The sequence below is a fragment of the Chelmon rostratus genome, chromosome 4, assembly GCF_017976325.1.
Source record: "Chelmon rostratus isolate fCheRos1 chromosome 4, fCheRos1.pri, whole genome shotgun sequence".
NCBI lineage: Eukaryota > Metazoa > Chordata > Actinopteri > Chaetodontiformes > Chaetodontidae > Chelmon > Chelmon rostratus.
In genome coordinates this window covers 16,478,352-16,498,611 of record NC_055661.1, presented here as the reverse complement: position 1 = coordinate 16,498,611, position 20,260 = coordinate 16,478,352, and the positions used below count along the sequence as shown (strand labels likewise).

Here is a 20,260-nt window from a genome sequence, read left to right as displayed (position 1 = left end):
ATTTTACTGTGTTCTGACAAAACATGGACACTAGCAAAGTCTGGTAGCCAAGAAAGGTTTATGTTTTTTTTCCTAATCCAGAACAATTTGGAAAGACACGAGGCATCAAGTGGCGCAGGCAGACGAGATGAAAATGCACTGCACCAGCAGTGAAAACACAGCCTCATCACATTCCTTGTACACTTGTATGTAAATCAACCTTAAGGCCTAATTAAGCTCTATGGGGCTCATCAAGGTCATAAATCCCCTTTTTTCATAATGCATTATTGACTTCACATCATCTGCACATGTCGGCTGACTGCACTCGCACAAGCACACAATGTCATCTCACTGTCTAGTATCGGATAGCCCTGGGGCCGGGCGGTGTGTGCGCGTGTGCATGTGTGTTTGTGTGTGTGGGGGGTAGAAAGAGAAGGAGGGAGTGCTTTTTAGGTCACAAAAAAAAGCAAGGACATCTTCTGGTAATGAAATTGCTGCGATGACCATCAAACTGTAAATTTTGTCCCATGGTCCTGAACTTAAATGGTCACTGGTTGATTTGAGCCTGAAATTACAATACATTTTCAGATTATCAACGATAGGACAAGGCTCTTTGCCTACTTTATTATGACAGTGTTGAGGTAAATTTTAAACATTTGGGAAGTTAACATCCTTCAGCCTCACACTAAATTAAGAAATAAACAGAAAGAATGATTTTTTTTTCTGTTATGTGAGCCGTGACCTTGCTTTTTTTTTCATTTGTTTGATTAGTGGTGGACTCATCATGTGAGTCATTCCCGAGGAGAACTGATATAGGGCAGTCCCTTTCTGCCTGTTAAGAGTCATGGTGCCTTTTAGCAGCAGCACGCTCTTTGGACCTCATTACTCAGCCTTATCAGCGGCAATATTTCAGACAATACAAAATGAGTTTAAATGCGATAAGGGCCGGTTATATTTTTTGCAAAAGACCTTTCAAAGTGGATGTGTTTGTCAGTGTTTCCTCTGGTCTACACCATTTCCACAGTTTCCATTACAAATGATGAGAAAAAAAAATGGACTCAGATACATTGGGTAGCCCAGGCTTCCTTCTCTGCTCCAATGAAGCGTTTGATGCTCCTCGATTCAATAAGGAAGCATTTCCCAATGGGTCACCAGTGGCAGTACACACAAATGAGAAGAGTCCATCTGCTTGGTTTGCATTCCCAAAGTGCACTTCCTCAAGCACACCACAGCAGTGGTTCCTCTTCCCGGGACCCGGTTCTCATGTGTATGCATTTGTGCCACATTATTCAGCTAGTGCTTCAACTGACCCCCACCTGGCATTTAAATTCCCTGACCAACTGGGTAGTCATGCCCTGATGACACGACTGCTGCTCCAGCTGAATTCTTTATGCAGCTCTTATTCAGACTAGACTGCAGACTTGCTGCCTTCTAGGTTAGGCAGATTGTTATGTGACACAGTGCTATTTTGCTACATACACTGGCCTCGAAGGCTTTTGTCTCCTCCACTCACTCAAGGTTATGCACAGATTCTGTAAACCTGCAGAGTACTTATCTGATGAATGCAACACAGGTGAAACCAGCCCAGTCTCTTCAGTCTGCATACAAATAGCACAACTTTACACTTTCAAATTGCATGCAGTGCGCGCGCCCAAGTCAAATTTTGCGAGCACGTGATACGTCAGCCCTTCCCATTAACTTCTGTGGAGTGCAGATGTGTCCAATTATCCACACAAACTGTCAGGTGACGCAGTATAAAGAGCGAGAAACGGAGGTTGGGGTTGACGGACGGGTCAAACAAACACGGGACATGAATGCCGCTCTCCTGGGCGAAAGCCCCGTGTGAAACACAGTGTTGACTTGTTTTAACGTATGTCTGATGTAGGTCAGTTAAAGCACCTATTTTAACCCAAACCATGATCTTAACCTAAACTTAACCAAGTACTTTTGCTGCCTAAACCTAAACAAACTGCAACCGTTTCATGCTGAAATGACGATGAAGGCCACCTGACTGTGGATCTGCTCTCCACAGAACTTAATGGGAACGACTGGCATATCACCTGCGGACAAAGTGTGTGATTTGGGGAAGCAACAGTATTTATTTACATTGATTAAATGTTACCAATCAACCTGTTTACCTGTGGAATGTTCCAAACAGGTGTTTTTTGGAGTGTTCCACAACTTTCCCAGTCTTTTGTTGCTCCTGTCCCAACGTGTTTGAAACATGTTGCTGCATCAAGTTCAGAATAAGCAGATATTTACAAAAATCTGTGAAGCTGATGAGAAGAAACATTAATGTATCTTTGAAGTGTTTTCAGTTGAGTATGTGTCAAACAAGATGAACAAATTATCACATTCTGTTTTATTTATGTTTTACACAGCGTCCCTGCTTTTTTGGAATCAGGGTTGTTCTATTTTTTTCGATGAAGAAATTCTTTTTTTTTTTAATTGAAGCGACTATTATCTTTGGATTTCATGCGGTTCAAGGATTCCATCTCATAACACTTGAAGAGAAAGCTGGCCAAGCTCAAATTGAATGTTACTCTTGTTTCAATTCATCAAGGATTTATTGGCTGGTATTCATTATAATCCACAGGCTGAATATTATCTTGATGACCTTCCGTCTCATATGTATTTTTCCCCTTCAGTGAAATGATTGTAATAACGTTCAAAAGAAGGTTCCCCTCCAACATTTTTTTGTTCAAAACTTTCAGATTTGGATTAACCTCATTTGAATCAAGTCCACAGACTAAGCCTGCTTCCTAACATTCTCGCTCCTCCATCTGTTTCCAGCTCTCACACGTCACAGCAGGGGCACTTTGAAGTTCTCATTTAAGGATTTATCAGATGTCTCTCATGCTTATCGGCCTTAATTATTGCTTGTTGGCTATCTAAAAATAATTTGGGAACTTGAGGGGTTTGCATGTGTGTGTGTGTGTGTGTGATGGAAATTAGAGTACAAGAGCAACTATTAAGCGAGAGGCAATGGTCCAGCTGAGCTGAGTCAGTATTATGAAAGACACCTTTATATATTAAGAGGGACTGATCATTTCATTTGATATTGATTTGTAACGTTTCCACAGGGGGATATCTGTCTTTGGCAACTATTTTTTTCAGCCAATTATTTCCGTGAGAGGGGGGCTTAAGAGCAGAGGCCCAAGCCCTTGACATACGGACGCACTCAGGGGTCATTATGACTCAAAAGGTCAAAAGCTGAGTCACACGCTGCCAAGTCTTAGCTACCAGACAGAGCACAAATGGCCCGACCTGATGTGTGTTATGTTCGACAGCGAGAAGACCAGCCCTTCATGACTTCTTCACTCTAAATTATGACCAACAAAAATTAGCCAATGAGCTAAAGCTGCTTTATAATCGACTAACAACATATTTTATCAGCCTGCCTTTGGTCGAGCAGGTTTAAAGTTTCACTTTAAAGAAAAGTCTATAAGAACTTTGAACAAAAGAGGAAAATACTGAATGTACCAGTGAAACTCTGTAAGTTAACAAGCTTCATAAATGGGCACTCAGAGTTCCTTCAAAAAGGCCCTGGTTCTAAATCCTTTATATTTATGGGCGTAGTTTCACCACCCCTCGTTTACTGGAGCCTCTTCAGGATTTATAGCTGCTCTAAATCAGGACTGAAAGCAAGAGGACAAAGAGGATTCCGCTAAGGGCAAGCAGGAATATCGTGCATCTGACTCTTGACAGTGAACTGTAAAATCTGTGAAATCACGAGCCTTTGGATTATGTTCTCTCAACAGAATCTGTCATTACATGTTCAGCAATCACTTTTACCTTGCATGACATCGGAACCGCAAACACACTCTCCTGCGCTTCAGCGGACGTGTCTTTCAACAGCGTCCTCACAATGAACACGTGATTACATACATCTCGAACACCTGCAGATTGTTGTCGTTTACATTTGGTATTTCATCTTACGCGGAACGAAGTCACGGGCGTGAGTCAATGCTTCGGTAAATAGCTGTTCCCATTAGACCACTTCAGCGCATTCATCCCTCGGTTGCTCTCGTTGCTCAAATCAGAAGGTGCATTGGGACTAAAGTTCTCACATAGATAAATACATCTAATTCACTGTATTAAGGAAAACTGCACGGCATTCACGGCAACAGTTCATTCACAACAGTTGGCATCGGCCTTTAATTCACAGGAAAGGGATAAAAAGGGAATAATGCTGCACTCCATGTGACCTGAACACTGCAGTGTAATCACCTTAAAGTCCCCCTGCATTACAGTAGCAAACAGGAAACCAAGCTACACTTGCCCTTTGACCAGCCGAGATGGTTTATTTGTCTGGCGGGAGGTGTACATGCTGGTTCCTGTTTGAAATACCATCTACGCTGGATAATCAAAAACATTCTCCTCATCTGCCCCAGACAGCACTTCATCAGCAGTACTTGCATGCGCTCTGTCTGCAGTCCTTGATGTCCACTACACAGGCTCCAGCAATATAAAAATATTAAAGAACTAAAGAGCTTGTGCTATTTCTGTTATCACGCGGGCAGCTTTAGGTATTTTCTCACTACACACGCCTTTTGAGCTACATATACCAGAACCTTTGAAATCAAATCCTGCAGCAAGCCAGAGTTAAAGTCACTTTTTCACTCCGCCACAACAAGTAGCAAATATAGCTCACAAAAAAGACAAAAAGACAACTTTAAAAAGGGAGGCATATCTCTGACAAATTGAAGCCTGCTTATACAAAGATGCCCACATACTGCTAGTCACATCTGCCACGGCCAGATCAGAGACAACCAACAGAAGCACAAAACAATAAATGTTCCATGAATAATAGGTCTTTGGTTATAGACCACTGCACTGGAGATTGATAAGTCGTATTTGTTTTTGTCTGTCTTTGGGATTCAGAGAGGAGACTTGATGGGTTTGCAGCACATATTTTGTAGATTGTTTGGGATATACTTGTTAGGAGCCCACATGTTTCTACCTGGGCAAGAACAAAGTGAGACAAAGCATGACGGTAAAATCCGAGTCAGATAGGGACATGTGGGTAGATGACTAATGTAGGGTGCCTGAGATCCCACCCAGCGAGGGCCTCGCGGGACCCGTGTGAATGCCCATTATCCACGAAGATCAGCACCGAGAATGACGGGAGAAGGTAGGTTTCACACTAAGTCTGATGCTCTGTCACGCTGAACTGGTCTCCTAGACAAGTCTGAAACCCAATTAAGGACCATGTTAGAGGCTGAGCACCATGTCGAGAAACACAGTCCTTTTGTTTTGCGAGAGAAGTCCACAAGACTCATGCCTTAATTAAACAAATGGCCGCATCCTTGTAGGAGAAAAACTCTTGCTTAGGCTGATAAAGGAAAAAACATAGAGCTCAGGAACCTTGAAAGAAATGAGAATCTGAGTGATAAAAAGCCCAATATTATACCATTTAAAGAGCCCCCGCTATAACTAAAACACGGAGGAGAGTAATTGGAGTTGAAACAAGGCATCGTGTCTCCTGTCTGAACTGCCGCACTGGTGTCACGGCCGAGATCTCACCATGAGTTATGGACAGCGACAGCACACAACAAACTAATGATGCTTCCCCAAGGTTATCTGTGCATAAATAACCATTAAGAGGAATGCTGATGCAGCGGCCTAAGCCCACAGACCCCAAGCACAGGCCACTAGAATGGCGTTAAAAACCTTTGGCAAGGGCAGAGAGGTAATGATTATGAGTTCCATACATTTTGGGTTAGTGGAACATCTTTTAACTGCCTCAGTAGCCAGGTGACGGGAGGTTCTGTGTTTGGGTGGAAGGGAGGAGGGTGGCAAGATGTCAAGAGCTCCGCCATGCTCTTGCATGACAAACACCAACCTGGAGCCAGCAGTGACAAAGCCCTAATCCAGAAAATCCCTCCTTCCTTTGCTGAAAATCCTAATGAGGATTTGAAGTGCTCGGCAGGGAGGAGACCCAGGGGCTGTGGTTACACCTTGCCACTGCTTGCTCTCCCAGTCATTGTCTCCTTATCTCCTTATTGGCCAAGCCTGGCTGGCGATGAAAGAGACATGACAGCATGGTGGGCCTTCGTACACAGGACCCACGCCTGCCTGGCTCCACGGGAAGCCAGATTCCACAGTCTGCCGCAAACAACCAGGATGACATCAAGCGGGAGGCGGAAAGACAAAACCAACAGAAGTTGTTTACTAAAGACACGAGACAAAGGGGAAATTCACCCCTTTAGCCTGAGCTGTTTTAAAGCTGTTTCCAATAGAAGAAGCTGTAAAAAAAACTTAGCTTAATACGTGTTTCATAAAATAATTACCTGTGAAATTATTTGTTTCTCTTGACAAATTAGCTATGGGCCAGCCTTACCTTAAATACCGAATTAAGTGGTCAGGGAACAGGAGGGTGGCGACGCAGTGGGGTGCTATTCTTTTCCACGAACAAAAACTCTGGCACAAATTAGCGCTTCAAAAGAAGAGGCCTACTGCTTGTGGTTCCACAAACGCTTAATTGACAGACAGTATTTTGATTTCTTCTATTTAAGATAACACACACAAGCAAAGCTGCTGAGGAGGAGGTCCCTAGTGGAGAGAATGAAAAGCAGATTATCGGTAAGAACAAACACCTGTCGTATTTTTGCCTCCGAAGAACAGGCTTATGATATCTGGATGTACACTGTTAGATACTAATCTGCAGTCCATGACCACTAGCAGCCTGCCATAATATGGTTAGGTGTGGCATGAGAACAGGCCAGAAGGAAACGTTCTCACAGTGCAAAAAAAAATTCATTTGGTTATATAAATCAACTACGCAGAGCAAATAGGTGGTGGCACAGCAACTGGGAGGTGCTGGGTCCTGTTCTCGCAGGTTCTGGCTCACATTAAGCCCTGAGCTTTTACTTCCAGTAATTACGTTTCAGAATACCTTGATTGTCTATTTCACTCCATTCACTTTCACATGAAGGCTTTAAGTCTCTTCTTTTCCTTTCACATGGCACAAAAAGAGGACTTTTGAAGGTGCCCTTCCCTGTTGCCCTTGAGAAATCTCAAGCACTTCAAACATTTCAAGCTTTGAGGAGAAACAATAGTGTGGTTTCAGGGTGTGTGTCGGGAACAGAAATTCTCTGTGGCAGACCTGTTCGCACAAGTTTTGCAACTGAAATGCAGCTTTTATATCACGCTACCCTCTTTATGTACGCTTAACCTCTCAAACCATCACAGGCCCCACAGTAACGGAATGACAACATGCAATCTAGAGGAATCAAAATTGCTGTTGAATCTTTGTTACATAAAATCCCCATGACCTACTTCACACTGATTTGCTTTTATTGTACTTTTGCAGGGCATGGCCTTTCACATAATGCAAAGTTTGCACACTAAAATGCCAGCAAGGCCACGGGATGCAGAAAAAAAATCACAATTCCTAAAAAGCATCCATTACATCAACACAGTTTCAACACTGTAAAGCTGATCACACTAAGGGGAGACAAATACCAGAGAAATCACACACGGACACATTTTCTCCTGATTTATTCCTGGCATTCTGTCTAGCATGTTACAAACCTCGCCCTCCCCACATCTTGACACAGAGCCTTCACTCTGCTCTCTAATTCTGTCTCACTGTAATTCTAACAATCTTCAGGAAAGCCTTTGAAGAGAGCGTGTGGCTGAGCTAGGTGTGAATTGTTCTTCTGTCACCGATACAGACAAATCCTTTCAACCCCACCTGCGTTGACTCAATTATTTTGGAAAAGACACGTGAGCCAGTTTGACCAGGTGTTGCAAGGGAAAATTGCCACGGTTTTACATTTTGAAAAAAAAAAAAAAAGCATTATTACTTCATGAATTACACCTTCACCTCATTTCTGTTGGGTTGCTATGGCGACGTCCGCAGAGGACACCAGTAGGACAAAAGGAAATAAACCTGCAGCTTCAAAGAAGATCACTCTGAATGCCAGAGGGCAAACTTGTGTTGATGCAAAACAATATGAAAGCAGGTCAGAGTGAAGCACACTGATCAAAGTGATAGACAGCAATGTCTTTCCCTTCCTGACCTATCGCACCCACCTTAAAACGGTCATCTGTGTCCAAAATGATTCAATAAATTAATGGTGTGTTCAATGTAACCCAGCTTTGACACAGAATGAGCTCTTTACAAAGCCGGGGCATATTGAAAAAAACAAACATGACACCACAAATGATGTCATCAAAATTATGGCTTTTCTCATTAGTAATGAGGTATTAAGGGCCACTCCAGCAATTCATTATTTCTCTTCCATAAATCGGAGAAGATGCGAAGAGAGAGATTGAAGTGTCACAGCTGATGCAGCAGAGGCCGAAATACCCTGTCTATAAGTCCCTGATATGGTAAGTGCCATGTCTTTCAAACTCCATGGTCCCTGTTTGTAGTGCAGACTTTCTGTTTAAATAACAGAGTCAAGAAAAGACTCAGCCCGGAGTTTGCAAACCTTCCTCCAGAGCCATGGCTGACATGATACGACTGTCGTGGCAGAATCCCTCCCTGTGATGAGTGGTGATGTGATGATGTGGAAAATTGGTGCCTCTTAAATGAAACTGATGCCAAATTGTATCATTTGCACTTGATGACCCTTTAAAAGTGGTTAGGTTCTATGTTATAACCAAAACCCTGATGATATTTAGTGTCATATCATTACACCCACATTGATAGAGATATTGATCACAGTATCAGTGTCACAGAATGGCCCTCCTGGGTTTTTGTAGGATTACACTGGCTCCATGCTATGTTCCAAGATTGCCAAACAATCACAGTGTGTACAATTATCTGTATTATAACAAAGTAATTATGACAGCTTTAGCTGTTGTACCATGACTGTAACCAATGGCACTTAAAGAGTAGCTGTTCACAAAAGATACAAGATGGTGCTGTTTTTTTATTTTCTACTGCAATAAAACACAGTAAAACATGATATTGCTAATTCCATATTCAAATCTTTAAGTCTGAACTCTCTAGGCCCCAGGGTTTCTTTGATGTGTATTATACTATGCCATATATATACATATATACATATACATATGTATAAATGGCATAATTAAAATAATAAGCCTAATCAAGTCCAGAAACTAAAGTCACTGAATGCACTTGACTGAATGCATACAAGCAATTTTCCAGGCTTTAGATGTGCAGAAACTAAGACACATGGGAGATGAAAGGCTTGAAATGATAGTGAGTCAGCTGGGCAAATACAGATCACAGACACGTATACATGTGGACACGAGTCCAACCGATCAAATGTGGAGGATGAGATATGTATTGCATAGAAGGAGGTCACAGGAGGAACACCATCCCCCACAGCTACAGTTTCAATCTTGGCTTTGTGTATCTCCTCCTTCAAACGCAAAAAAAAAAAAAAAAAAAAAAAAAAACATGGGGGGGAAAAAACAAACTTTAAACTATTTACAGCATTCCACTAACCCATTTAATTCAATTATAAAAATGCATTAAAAAGATATTAGGGGCAGACGCAGTTTAATGAAGCATGTTTACTTGGGGATATTGTTTGTAATGAACTGTTTCTGGGCTGATCTCTGTGGCTGAGATGGGAAATGGGAAGGAGGTGAGGGCGGAGGGGAACCAACAAGAGGAAAATATGAATGACAAATGCCATCAATAAATGGGTTTATTCCTTTGTTTTGCTTTTACTCCTTTTTGTCCTGGGTTGGAATAAGCATTTCCTCGTCCCTCGTGCAGTCCCTGCTCACTGTTTGTGTGCCAGCCCTGATCACATGGAGTCACCTGTCAGCAAGGAGCCTCATAACATGCATGAAGGTTCACCCGATCGCATCCCCTTTGGCAGATCGACCCTGACTAACCATTAGGAGTTAGTAGTGTAGCGTGAACATCTCTCATTGGCTTCCAGCCTATCAAATACTGCCAGTTGATTTCTATGGAGCACCTGGTGAAACCAGAGGCGCCACAACCGGGGACAGACACTCTCTAGGGGGGCGACTATCTTTCCTGCCCCCTAAATAGGTTTACTTATATATACCTCGGCCTTGAAATTGCAAACTCTTATCTTTGTATGAGGTTTCTAAAACGATATGTCAGCGTGCTGACAGATGGAATATATATGATTACGTACAGACACTTTTAAGTGATTTCTGTGACCCTCTGGGTTTCCTAAATTCTCTGAAGCCCACAGAGGCCCCGCACTCCTCAAATTACACACTTCTTATATGAAAGGTCCAATCTAAGCCAGATGATTTGTGAGAAACACATATGGTAACAAATATTGTGGCAGTGTGCTTTGCAAGAGTGTAAATTTAGCATCTTGGGAAATAATTACCTTCCAAAGTCAAATCAATAATCCTGTATCATTGAGTTCTTTAAAAATCAATGAGCAGGTAAAGTGAACAGTTGGCTAGAGCTTCAACAGTTGGCACCAACAAACCAAACCTGTCGTGGCTCTCCTGATGCACTGCACTGAAAAGATGCCAACTTTGGTTTACTCTAACTTCTTATTCTTGTGATTAAACACTAACATGTTAAGGATACGGCTTATGAGGAATGATTTGGGTGCATAAATCTTGCAATTACAGCACAGCTGAGAGTGATTTAATCAAAGCTAAATGCACTATGATTAAAACACATTCAGGCTTTATATTTTTTCGAGGTGTGAAATCTGCGTGTGCCTGCCATGAGACAGAACATTTTAGTGAGGAATTTACAAATGGATCCAGCTCTGATGCCACTGGGAACAACTGACGCTTTCAAGCAGAAAATCTCAGACAAATCACAATTTACCAACTAATGAAACCACTCAAGATTATCCCCCATCCGCCTGTGCCCACTGTCCTCAGAACTGCATTACTTACACAAGCACTGCCTGCACTCAGAGGAGCAGCTTCGGCTTGAGTCACAATCTCACTGCTCATGCTATATTCCTAAATAAGACAATGGCAAAACATTTTTTTTCAGGCACTGGCTGTCAGTGCGGCTGAAACAAAGATGCTATAAAAACACTGGCATGCCAACAAATCGGTATGTTTTCAGAGAAAGCAAAGACGGCTGTTTCATGTGTACTTACCCTCTGTGGAGTGCACTTGGGCTAGTGTGATGAGAAACCAGCAGAAGGTGTGTAGGTTCCACAGGGAGCACGCCATGGCGCTGGGTTTGAGTTGTGACTAAAAGGTTCTGATTAAAAAAGTCCAAGCCGACTGGTCTCGGAGATGCTCATCATTGATCCTCTCACCTGTGGAGCAGACCAACAGAGACGTTCATTTCAGGGCTGAAATGTATTCCACGTGGGAGCTCTGTCCCCGTGTGATTTTACCGAGGCATTCGCCCTGTCACACTCCTCTCACCAGGCACTTGATGCAGCATTTACAGCACATTCCACTGCAGAAATGGGACAAACCTTAAGCTGTGAAATGCTACAAACCCACGTAAGCCACTGAAATAAGCCCAGAAGGTCATTAATCCTGCGAAGGGAAATCCCTTAATGGTGGCTGATTGCTAACCATTTCACTGGCGGGGAGGCGGAGCAGGGTGGGGCCAGCCAACAGATAAGGCCGTCCAATAGCAAGTGAAGCTAACCTTATCAGTGCTGTGTTCAATTATACATTCTTCACCTATTGCAGAGAACACATTTAAACCTTTCCGAGCATTGCTAAATCTTTAAATTATGTAAGATTTTTACTTTCCCACAGAGCAAAGTAGCACATCAGTAGGGATTTTAAAGTGATGTTCGCTGACTTGGTGTGCTGAGAGATTTCTCTCTCTACTGTGGAACAAAAGCTCCACGCAAATTGAGCTTTCCAATCAGCCGTGCAGAGTAAAAATTCACTCAACTTTGCAGAAAAGTTGCATCTGGAACCGACCGTAACTGTAAATTGACCGGGCATCAAAAGTGTACGACAGCGCAGTGGAAGTGTTAAATAAGCTGAAAGTAACATGAAATGCTCAAATTATCCATGATAATAGCTTGATGAATATTAGCCAAAAAAGCTTTTCAACGTTGGATTGCTTTAGCCTGGTGTGGGTCTGAGTAATCACTGGAAACACTCATAAAAGAGGTGGTCTTTGGTCAAATACTGACTGATGTTAACATGAAGTTATTTCCAGAACATTCACATAAAAAGCAAATTAAACATCCAGCATCACATATTTTACAAAATGTGGAAAACTGTGTGCAACAGTGTAGGTGCTACCAGCCTCATTCACTTGGATTCAATGTAAATGAGTTACATTAGGGTGTTATTTAAGCAGAATTTACTCCCGCAAGCATTTCATTTCTACTTAAGCAGAGCTTAAACAGCAACAGTGCTTCTATGTGACTGATATTTTGTGACTCTTTCCACCCCCGCGCCCTCGCCAAACAAACAAACAAACAAACACTACCAAGCAAATGGTCACTTCTCTCCGCTGTGACTGACCACAAACCAGCTTATCTCTCCAGCCCCTCCCTCTCCCTTCCATCTCTCCAAACCAGAATTCCTCTCTCTACACCTCATCCATACCTGTCCCTCTTGTGCGAGTCTGTTTGAGTGTTTGTTTTTGCTCCGCTTTGCTACAAAAGCAAATGGCCTCCTCCCTGTCATGGATACAGTGCTGGAGCTGTGTAGGGTGAAACCTAATGCCTACCTGCGCGCCCAGGCATGCGTTTCACACTACTAACGGCTCCCTTTTGTCTGCGTGTTTACACTGCCGGGCTAAGCTCAGTCCTCTCACTCCCATGAACCATTAGCACATTCACCATGGGACATGGCATCACTCTGGCAACAAGGCACACAGGACTCCATTAGAAACTGTTTTTTTGTCTTCTTTTTTAGCACATTCAAAAACAGCATTCCATTTTTTTTCTGCGCTTGCAGCCTGCAACTGTTAGTTAAGATTCAAGGGACTGAATGTTATCCATCATACTACCAGCTAACAAGAGAACTCCAGTGAAAAGACGGGGAGGAATTCTGTTTGTCGTCTGCAGTCAGAGCTGCACAAATCAGCTTCGGCTGGCTCCTCCACACTGGAGAATACCCACGGCCTGAAGAGCCTTTGATCTATTTCGTCTGAGATCTCAGACAGTGCATCATTCGTCACTGAGAAAACATGCGGAGCGCACACATTAGCCAACAAAGTTATAATTAAGCCTACCATAATCAGCTCATCTAGTATGACATTACGCCTCACCTGAGACCTCTAATTTTAGAGCCATTTAAAAGAGGTTAACGGGAGCAGAATACACGCAGCCGGCGTTTTCAGTTTCAGTGGAATAATATGCAGTCACGAGGCTCAACAAATGAAAGTTGATCGCTGAGACCAAACATATTGGATTCCAGCAAAACCCTAACCTTTGTCTTTTAGCTGATCAGCACACGTGGCATGAATTAAATTTATCAGGTAAATGGCTACAAATAATCAGCCTACACTGAAGGTCCACACAGGATAACAAGGCCTTAAGCAGATTGTCTGCACAATAAAGCCGCACAGTGAGCACATAGGCTTAAGGAGCTTCATCTGCGCGCACAAAGTCTCACTGTTTTGTCCACTTAGTGAGACAGACAATACTCAGATCACACACACATTTACATGTGTGATGATAATCCCATTCAATCATTATATTGTCATGCACGAAATAATTTACTGTGAAAACTCTATTAAAGCAGCAGTTGGTGTTTACAAGCTTCACAATGACCTAGTTCCCCCAGTAATAAGGAAGTTTACATGAGGTGCTTGATATCTAAATGAATGTACAGGCCGACAGGAAATAGTAGCAGGCCGGGAAAATGGAGAGAGCCATCTTTGGTGATTATTGTTTTTTACATCAAATTTTACAGAGCAGATGCACCGAGGCTCTGTCACTTGAGGTGTTGGTTGTAGCATTAAATTCATTTCACTGTCACTCAAAAAAATGAGTTTTATTTTCCCTTCGTCCCTTGCCTTGTCACTCCTTTATCAAATGTAGTCCCACTTTGCATCTGGTTCACTCCGCGACCTCTGCGGTGCGTGCACAGAATCGAAACACAGATGTGCCGAGCGCGATTTCAAAGACAGATGCTGCGCCTACGCGGCTTACGACCTTGACACGAGTAAGATAACCTGGTTAAGGTCTTTACAGGATAGTTGCAGTAATTGGGGTATTGCCTTACTCTGGCTGTAATTGAATTATTAGTGTGCACGTAAACACACTGATTTTCTCATCGCAGTTGAGCAGATTAATGCAGTGGATTAAGTGCTGTACCTAAAACTTGTTTCAATCTATCTGTTGCATCACATCGCCTCCTTAACCCCAAAACTAAACTCAAGGTAGCATCTAAATTCCACACTTTTGCAGATTAACTACCATATGCCCGAGTGCACCGATAATTACATCTGGAACAGGTTAAAACGTGCATTTCACTATATTTGTGTGTCTTTGGTGGCAGCGGGTGCTCGTGTTTACACATGTAAACAAACTATTATAAGTCTCAGCCTGAGATAACAGTGTTGAATCAATATGATTATTCTTGCTCGCCTGTCATCATTGCTTAGTGTAAAGAAGAGGCAGCGTGCTCAACAGACCTCCTGTGTCAGAATGTGAAGACAAAGACAAAATGCCTTTAAACAGTTCTGCCTCCGAGGCAGTCGAGACCCCCTACTACGAAAAAAAAAATGCAAAATGTAGATCCCTAGTACATGGGGATGGGTGTTCTGTAAATCGATGATAACAGTCCCATACTTTAATATATTTTGTATCATGCTGTGAGTGTTTAACATGCTGAGACACCAAAGGCGCAGACTGGAGGGAGGCTGCCTGACTGCCGTTCTCCTCATTAGACGTGCTGAGGTCTCCCCTCTCAGTTGGGGGTTTCTTTTCTCTCTCCGCCTTGAAACAGAAACCACCGGTGATCATACCTTGGCTGTTTTTTTTTTAAACAGCCCTCGACTCGGGTGTGATCTCAGAACAGCTTGGAGCATCTTGTGCTGGGGTTTTGGTGTTTATACGGGGGGACGGACAGATGAGGACTGCATCATCGTCAGCGCGGCTGCTTCTAATGCACGAGACAAATGATCGAGGCAATTTTCCGTGATTGTTAAGCACAGATTGCTAAAATGTCAACAGGCGTCACACTGTTTTGGCTAAATATGAAGTCATTGCAGACAGATGTTGAAGCACTCTGAGAAATGGAGAAGCCACGGGGGCGTGGGCCCGGAGGCTTTAAACATATGTGTACTTGATATTTTCACAATACAACAGAATGCGTTATAATGGACAACTGAGTGACGAAACCGTGAATTGCAGGAGCTCGGTCGGCCTTCTTAAGGAAAAAAAAAGGCTTAGAAACTGGGAGGAAGGGGGTTATATTAGAAGGGAGGGGTGGAGGGTTGATTGAAAAGGACAGTTTGAAATTTGAATGCAGCGGGGGTCTGAAAACAAGAGGCAGATGTGAAAGAATGCCGGGCTCCTTAGACAAAGGTCCCGGTTGTCCCTCTCTAGCTGTTAGAGGGCCACAGGAGAATAGAAGAAGAGTTGGGCCATTCTATAAACGAGGTCTGGGAGAATGGAGGGGGGGCCCCAGAATAAAGAACCGGGGTGGGGGAGGGGGGCTCCAGTTACAATAAAAGATTGACAGCTTGCAAGTCTTGCTTGACCCTTGAATTAGCCCCTGAGCTTTCAACAAACCCCAAGAAAGAGTTGGGATGTTAATTGTCATGGAACATCACAGGGATGCAAAGGAAGGGAAATATGGGGCCGGAGATTCACTGAAATGTAAATGAGAACCAACAGACCACCACATGTTGAATGCAGGAGAACACATTTGGTTTCTATTGGGGTTTCCCAACAGCATCCTCATACATGAGTTCATACATACTATAAGACTCCTCTTATCTCTGTTTCTCTTACCCACTTTGAGGGAAAAACTGAAATACCTGGGGACACGGGGCTCAGTCACAGAACACTCAGCATCAGATGTGGAGGAAATATATTCCCAAAAGAGATTGTGTTCCTGCTTTGACACTGCTGAAGATGTACAATTTGCAAGCGTAAATCAGAAAATTCGCAGTCCAGAGGGGAGAGATTGGGCTGGCGATGGGATGAGTCTGGAGCCCCACTGAGTCAGATATGGGGCAGGGAGGAATCAGAGGCTGACCCCTCTGCTGAGGGAATGATTGAGTGCAGCACAGGGCCAGAGGAGCTGAATGACACCCAACCAAACACTGTGCGACTGCTCGTGCCCCAAAAGCAGGCCCTGACCCTGACAGGGGCTCAGCCAGTGAAATACCAGGTCAAACACGCATGCTGCGCAACAGGGCGGCTCGGCTACTTTAGGAGGGGGTCGAGGGTGGGGTGATGGAGGTGATTAAGGAGGGAGAGTGGGAAAACAATAGCAAAGCACGAGGGTCTTTCTGGTCGGGGGAGTTTTTCTGTTAAAGCTGTTATATAACATTTTATCCGAACATTATTAGCAAACAGCAACATCTCGGATAATTCAAAGCCACCGTGGCCGGAGATGACTGATTGGCTCGGCTATTTTTTCACATCCCTTGTAGTTACGCTGCATTGCAGTTATTTATCATTTTCAGGCATCAGCCAACCCATTTCATCATCCGAGAGTACATAAGAACAATTGTTTTTGGATCTGCGGACCATAATGTTTGGATTAAATGAATCGTTACATCGCTCTTATGCAAGCCACACTTCCACAGACAATAACAGGAGTACGCAAGAGAGAGCCAGAGCGTGTGACAGAAGCGTGGGGCTTGTCATGCTCACTGCTCTTAGTGTTTGCACCATTGATCATTTTTATGAGCCACTCAATTAATCGATTAGAGCACTCCCCACTGGTCAGGACATAGGGCTACTAAATAAAGCGATCCGCGAGCCAAACCCTGGAACGCTCCAACACATAAATATATTTATGGAGACAAAAATGGAAGCATTGTCAAAAACAAATTCATGAGATGGGGGAAAAAAAATCTATTCCTGGAGTAGTTTTAAATGTGAGACACCCATGTTTATCAGCGAACATCCCCTAATTTAAAAATGTCAATATGTAATAAGGTTTTTATGAGTCTCACATGTTATTCAAACTGTGTCCGTAGGCACCGAGTGCTATATTGCCCTCTGCCTGAATATATATTAACTCCAGAGCCTCATAATCACTTTAGCAATGCAACAAAAATCCTATTAGCGCTGAAAGATACCTACACCTGTCTGTCCGCATGGATTATAGCCAGATGATTTGCTACGGTAACAAAGTTTTAATACAGGTTCCATACATTTTGAGTTGTAATTTTGATGTTTTACTGGGAAGTGAAGTGGATTATCTCAAATGAAATTTCAAAATGTCATTTCCACTTGCTGATAGCACAAAACTATTCCTTTCAGGTCTGGCGAGATAAGAATGATTCAGCCAGGGCCGTTAAACGGTGTCTTTGCCAAATGTTCCTCCGCTTAGGAATTAATAGGCTGACATTAATACAGCAAGATAAATAGGAAGGTCAGGAATGGGAGACCTGCCATTATATGGGCATCTCATGGTGATAGTACCTGCCAATCAAGTCCAATAAGTCCTTGACACAGCATGATTCACCTTGGAATACACAGAGCGCATGCAATATGTAGTGCATACTCCCCTGTCCAGAAACCCAATCCAATTAGTATGTGCACATAAATACTTTTACCTGGAGAGCGCATTAGGACCCAATAAAAGAAGCATTTGTTGTGTGATCCAGTTTGCCATGGCTAAATGAGTCAAAACAAATCACGGATTATAAAAACAGAGTTCGGCAGTTGGCCAAGACGCTCTCCCAAACTCATCTTCTCAATTTCAGCACGAGCACAATTATCGTTGCATTCGTGCAAAAATAAAATAACACAATGTGGCTGAGCAAGGTCGAGCAGCGGGGACTAAATCACGAACTACTGCACATTTCACAGCAAGACACAGCCAGCGAGTGTTACGTAGAAGGATCAGAGATTTGCTCGTTGGGGTCACAATCGCTGAAAAACTGAAATTGACTTGGGCAGCTTGTGTAACACATTTTGTTTTCTTTATTTTCTGTGTTTGCAGAACAGGGACAAGTTTCTTTTTCAATGCAAAGGGCCTGGTTTTAGTCGATGATAATAACGTGCATTGTGTATTTACTCGGATGTGCACCAGTAAGCAGCTTTTGTGACCCGCCTCCCCCCTCCCTTTAAACTGAGCAGCCGAATGGTTAAAAATCCTGCTCCGTCCTTCTATTAAGGACCTCACCATCAATAATGCACTGTGATCGTGAGGCGTTATTAAACAGGATGATTAATTTTTAAGGTAGTGGGCAGCAACACAAAACATGAAGAAGGTAATGGAGAAGATGACTTGTCAGAGCCACATTTAAAATGGAAGTGGAGCAAGTAGGAAAATAAGCCATTTATCCACGTCTTTAGTCATTTAAGCAACGAGAAACAAAGGAGAAAGTGAGCAATTATCTTTGGGACCAAAAAACAGGGGGAGGGGATGTTTTAACTCCACTTTGAAAGCAAGATGTGTCATTAAGTAAATCCTTGGCTTACACTGAATATACAATCGTGATATTGAGTCACAGCACATTTTGCACAATCCACATCTCAATTGTGTAAAAGCTCCAAAATCCTTCTCTTCTTTGTTTGCTTTGCTTGTTGAGCTACATCTCCTCCTTTGTGACGGGTATGTTTAAAAATGGCTTAAAGATAGCTTTTACCTGGATTCACCCCATCGCTGCACTTGAGCATGCGTCGTATTTCTCTCTCTCGGTGCGCATTTTTTCAAGAAAGCATCAAGGAAGACGCTCCGTCTTTGAATACTTCTAGAATTACTCCGGAAAAAAAAAATTCTAAAAATGCACAGGCTTGGAAAGCAGCGACTTCTTCTTTCTAGAGTGGTGGATATTTTGATTTTTGAAGGGTGCTAATTCTCTCAGATTAGAGACATTGTGCATAACGTGGCCGACCTTGGCTCAGTGTCTAATTGAGGCTTTTAACCTTTTTGTGGCTCAGAGGAAGCACAAACACAGCCAAATTAAGGGAGGCTGCATAATCTGTCCTCACTAAAATAGAAAACAGCACAGGGACCTTACCCTTGCAGCAGAACCATGATATACCATAATGCACTATACAAATGATTCCAGCAGTGGAGTGGATCTACTGTAGCCTACTTTTTCCCAGCACATTTCTATCCCAGTGCTGCCGTATCTATTTTCAATCTAAAAGATGGCATGAATGCCTTTGTCAGACAGGGGAAGCAGCGTATGTCAGCCTAAAACAAGGTATAGCGCTGTGTCTCGTCAGGCAGACAAAAGAAGTGGGTGTAGTCTTTCCTGAATGCAATCACTTGTCAGCCCTAAATCTTCAGTCAGTACTGCCCTGACAGGTAATGGTGCTTGTTAAACCTGATGAAGGTATATTGGCGTTTTTTTTTTTTTTTTCCAAAGATGCAGAAAATGTCTGAAAGCTTTTTAGAAGTGAATGTTTTAAACGCTCGGCTGCACAACAACGGGAAACATATTCTCAACAAAAAATGATTAAAATGAGAAAAAAAAAGGCAAGCATCTGAAGCCGCATTCATCCACAGCAAAGTGAGAAAATGGAGTGATTTAAGTTGCTTTGAATTTTCAGGCTGCATCATTAGATTTCCTCGTGCAGTTTCGGTGTCACTCCTCCTTGCCCTCTCCCCGAACAGTGAAAGGGAGAGGACAGTTTTGGGGCTGAGCCTTCTCCACAGTGTTCATTAGCATAACATCAGCACTGTGTGGGGGATTGTGATGCAAACAAGGCCAGATTGGGTCATTCCAGCCCCCTCTTTTAATAACTTAGGTGCTATAGGATCTCACTCCTGCGTGCTCACTGTACAATGGATCAGCCTCTCCGGGGCTGAGAGAGAAAAGGCGAGAGTGGATCTTTGAAGATGAGAAAAGTTTCAGCTTCAATTTGGCCGTGAGAGATGGTGCCGAGCAAATATTTAGCTTCCATTCAGCAGATGCAGACAGAGAGCGGAGCTGTGCCTTTGCCCAAATCTAAACACATGGCATACCACAGGAGACAGAAGCGGTAATAGTTAGGGTAAAAAAAAAAATCTCTTTTCAGGCATATGCCCCGCTTCCAACTGACCACGATTCAGGCTGACATGATTAAAAAAATTATGTAAATGGATCTGTGGCTTATGTTATCGTCCCCTGCCACCCACAGTAGGACAGCAGATACAGCAATCACCGCTTCTGCACCTTGTGTATGTTTAATATGTGTTTGCTCTTTTGTGATAACAAAAGGGGGAGGGGGGACAAACAGGGGTTTCTTTTTTTTTCTTTTTTTTAATTCTTTTTTTTTTCTCTGTG

At 43.0% G+C, this 20,260-nt stretch overlaps 1 protein-coding gene across 9 annotated transcripts in view; it reads right to left on the bottom strand.

Moving 5' to 3' along the window:
• Positions 1-20,260, bottom strand: part of adgrl2a (adhesion G protein-coupled receptor L2a) — a 96,648-nt gene that overhangs the window by 64,148 nt on the left and 12,240 nt on the right. For all 9 annotated transcript variants that reach the window (XM_041936031.1, XM_041936032.1, XM_041936033.1 and 6 more), the window contains exon 2: positions 11,019-11,183. In XM_041936031.1, coding sequence (XP_041791965.1) covers positions 11,019-11,094 — 76 coding nt within the window. In that variant the 5' untranslated portion in view covers positions 11,095-11,183. The remainder of the gene's footprint in view (positions 1-11,018; positions 11,184-20,260) is intronic.